This window comes from Phyllostomus discolor, chromosome 13, assembly GCF_004126475.2.
Source record: "Phyllostomus discolor isolate MPI-MPIP mPhyDis1 chromosome 13, mPhyDis1.pri.v3, whole genome shotgun sequence".
Taxonomy (NCBI): domain Eukaryota; kingdom Metazoa; phylum Chordata; class Mammalia; order Chiroptera; family Phyllostomidae; genus Phyllostomus; species Phyllostomus discolor.
In genome coordinates, this window is record NC_040915.2 from 72,863,307 (window position 1) to 72,867,195 (window position 3,889).

The following is a 3,889-nucleotide window of genomic DNA, read 5'->3' on the forward strand; positions in this document are numbered from 1 at the left end:
ACAGAATTTCATTTTAGGGTGCTACTGAAAATTATGGGGATGCACCTCACCCATGTTTCAACAGCCTCTGGACCAATACAATGAACGTTTATGCAATTCAGGCATTTGATGAAATAATCAAAGCAGCCAAGATAAAGAAGAATCTGAATGAGGGGGAAAAAGAAAAGAAGAAGGGGGTGTAGGTGGCTGAAGAAAATGAAGATTGAGTAGTAGAAGGTTCAGGTCCTCCTGCCTACTGTAGAAAACCCCTTTCTTCCCTTATCAGCAACACGATACCTCCAGGGAGCACAGTTCCCATCGTCAGAAAACCAGCATTAGGGCCTTCATTTTTTCATCACTCCTTATGGATTCTTAAACAATTCAGTATACCTCTTTGAGTTTCAGTCGCCCTATTGTGAACTGGAAACAATAATAATAACACCTACACACTCAAATACAAAATATTTGATAACCATATAAAAATATTTTTTAAGTTCCAAAATGGAATTAAAGTGTAAATCACTGTTCTCTCTCTATGACTGTTAAGGAAGAAAACCCAGTTGATGCAGGACTTTCCTCAGAGAGGATTTTACCTCCTTATTCCTGAGGCTGTAGATCAAGGGATTCAGCATGGGGGTGACCAGGTTATTCAGGACCTGAACAGTTGCATCCAGCCATGGACTTGGGGTTGGCCTCAAGTAGATGAGCACCACTGGCATGTACAACAGTAGGACAGCAGTGAGGTGGGCACTGCAGGTGGAGAAGGCACGACGTCGGCCCTCTGCAGAGCGGATCTGCAGGACAGAGTACACAATGCGACTGTAGGAGGTGCAGATGAGAAGAAAGCAGCTGAGGGATATGAGGCCCACACTGATGAACCCCACCATCTCCAGGGCTGAGGTATCTGCACAAGCCAGCTTCAGCATCACGGGGATGTCACAGAAGAAATAGTCCACCTCATTGGGGCCACAGTAGGGCAACTGAAAAGTGAGAGTGGTCAGAAAGGTGGCCTGAACACAGCCAAAAAATGAGGTACCCATGGCCAGGATGGCACACACTCTGTGGCTCATGATGACCTTGTAGCGTAGAGGGTGGCATATGGCAACAAAGCGGTCATACGCCATCACTGTGCATAGGAAACACTCTGTACAGCCCAGGAAATGGTAGAAGAAGAGCTGGGATGCACAACCTGCATAGGAGATGGCTCGGCTATGCCCTGAGAGGTAGAAGAGCATCTTGGGGGAACTCACAGAAGGGAAGAATATGTCACACACAGACAGTTTACACAAGAAGAAGTACATGGGTGTGTGAAGTTGGGAGGAGGAGACGATTGCCAGTAGGATGAGCAGGTTTCCCACAAGGGTGAAGATGTAGAAGGACAAAAACAGGACAAAGAGCTCAGTCTCCAGGTCCTCTGTCTGCGGGATGCCCAGCAGGATAAACTCGCTCACCTCAGAGGAATTGATCATGGCTCTGATGAGGTCAGACCTTGCAAAAAGACTCAAGACACCAAAGTCTGAACACCAGTATTGAAGTATGAACCTCTTTGCTGCTGAAGACTTTGACTGTGTTTGTAAGAAGCCACCACCAGCCCACTTATGAATGACAACATCTGTATAAAAATATCAGTTACTAATAAATGCTAATTTGGGAGTTTCTGTCCAACTCTTAGAAGAAATGCTTTTGTGGAAGCAGGTGATCTTCTTCAATGACAAGATCAGAAATTTAAGAGTATATTCAAAACACTCTTATGTTAAGTAAAAAAAAACTTTCTACAGTTGTTGAGTTCCTGGATTTACTTTCTTTACACATATTTATGCTTTGAACTCTCACATTATCTTTGAGTAACAAATTCACACTATTTACTATTCTGTGAAAAAGAGGAAAAAAACATCACATTAGACATCAGAACAGTTAATTTAAGTCCTGACTTTGCCACTTATTAGCCACACTAGGTTAAGTAATTTACACATTTTCATCGATATAGTTCCATTATCTACAGAATAAAAACCATAATGATGGTTTTCATAACTACAACTACAACACCTAAAGACACCCTAGTACCACAGTAAAGTCTATGAAATGTTCGAAGTTTGGCAAAAACATAAATCCCAATGGAAAGTGTTCCCTTCCTTTATGTATCTGAAATTTATCTCTTTAAGTACCTTTCTTTAATGTACCATGTAACTATCTACAAATAAATGTCTCATTAAACAACATTGCTGGGTTAGATCATATCCTTCTCAAACTCCATCCTTCTGGACTTGGGAGGCCTCCTATCCCCAAATCCCTCAGGAGCTGCTGCTCTGGTTCTTCTGCTCTTTTCAACCTTTTCTAAGTGGACTTGAGGCCACTCGGAAACACAAAGTAAAAACTAATAATGTGGCAGCAAGGAAAACAACAAATTCATGTTACTGTGATGAAGAAAGAAATATAGTGACCCATATAGCAGAAAGGCAAAGAACACCTCTAATGCGGAAGGTTAAATAAGTCAAGAGCAGGACATAGTGTCAGAAGACACAGAGACCTCCTTCTCTGATAATGCAGGCTAATTCTAACACTATTAATAACACTAATGTAATACTAACACTAACACTATAAGACATAAGTGCATGCCTACATATGCATTCCATTTAATGAATATCTGAGTTCTGAGGACTGAGCTTAACACTTTAAAACTATGATTAATTTTTCAAATAATCCTACAAGAAGAACCTGTCATTACTATGTGCATCTACAGATCAGGACCCTGAAACTTCGAAAAAGTAAACAAGTAGCCCAAATTTACAAAGCAAGCATGTAATAGAGCCAAGGCTCAAACCTTTTTTGCACCATTGCCCATGCCCTTAGCCATGAGGAGAATTGTCCTATATGGCCTCTACTTTTTGAAGAGAGCCCTTCCATTCTCAGGCACTGTCTCCTTCTAGATGAGGTCACATCATCATTTTATGCTGAGGTGGGAAAGCATTCTTGTTTTACCTCTTGCTGGTCATTTCCAGTCCTGACTTTAGACCACATCCAGTTAGCATCTAATTTAGCTTAAAAGATCAGACAGCAGGCTTATGCCTTAACTTTGACACTATACCTTAATGCTGACTCCAATATAGGAGCTTTGAAGTTATAGAGACCCATTCACCATGGGAATTCAAATCATTAACTGTGGCAAGTACCACTTAAAAACATACCTACAGAGAATGGCCACACCAAAATGAGTGACTCACATACCACCCTCGAACTGAACAAGAGTGGAGATGGCAAGGAGAGAAACAGTGACACTATGGGGGAGAAATGCTGCTGACGACTTGCTTCTTGTGACTCATTTTAGCCAAACCTGAGTATCATCTCTGAGCCATGCACATTTCTGTGAGATCTGGATGACCTCTCCCTGTTTGACAAACACCTAGGATCAGACACCATGATAATGTATCATTCCACAATTCTATTTTATTTTTAAGTCCGTTTTAGGGAAAGAAGCCCACAGGGACCAGAAATGACCCTGTGTGAGGCCTTTCACATGTGAGGAGAAGAGGCTCACAGTGAGACATGGGCAGCAGTTTCAACACTCACACAGTCCACTGAGAGCACAGGTAGGCTTTCCATGGGGCTGTCATGAGACCTGATGTTAGCTGTTTCTGAGCAGAGCCCAAAGTGCTCCACCAAAGGCAACTCCATTCTCCTTCTTATAAAGAATTCAGTCTCCTGGGGTTTGTTCAACAGAGACCTGGGCACACTCACTCTCCCTGGATTGCTGCCTTGGATGCTTTTTCAGGACCCTTTAAGCCCTGCTTTGGATTAACTGATGGCTCTGAGGGAGCAATTAGTTGGTCAGACTAATTTATCATCTAGTTATAAAGCAAGAGCAATGAGATCATCAGAAACGGGTGCTGTAAAGTGGGAAATATCTCTCCAA

The 3,889-nt window shown here is 42.2% G+C and overlaps 1 protein-coding gene across 1 annotated transcript; it reads right to left on the bottom strand.

Moving 5' to 3' along the window:
- Window positions 1–487: 487 nt before the first annotated feature.
- LOC114510120 (olfactory receptor 149-like) lies at window positions 488–1,777 on the bottom strand. The gene has a single exon (XM_028528829.2). It carries the CDS (start codon window positions 1,446–1,448, stop codon window positions 522–524), a length of 927 nt encoding a protein of 308 aa, XP_028384630.1. The 5' UTR covers window positions 1,449–1,777; the 3' UTR covers window positions 488–521.
- Between the last annotated feature and the right edge of the window lie 2,112 nt (window positions 1,778–3,889).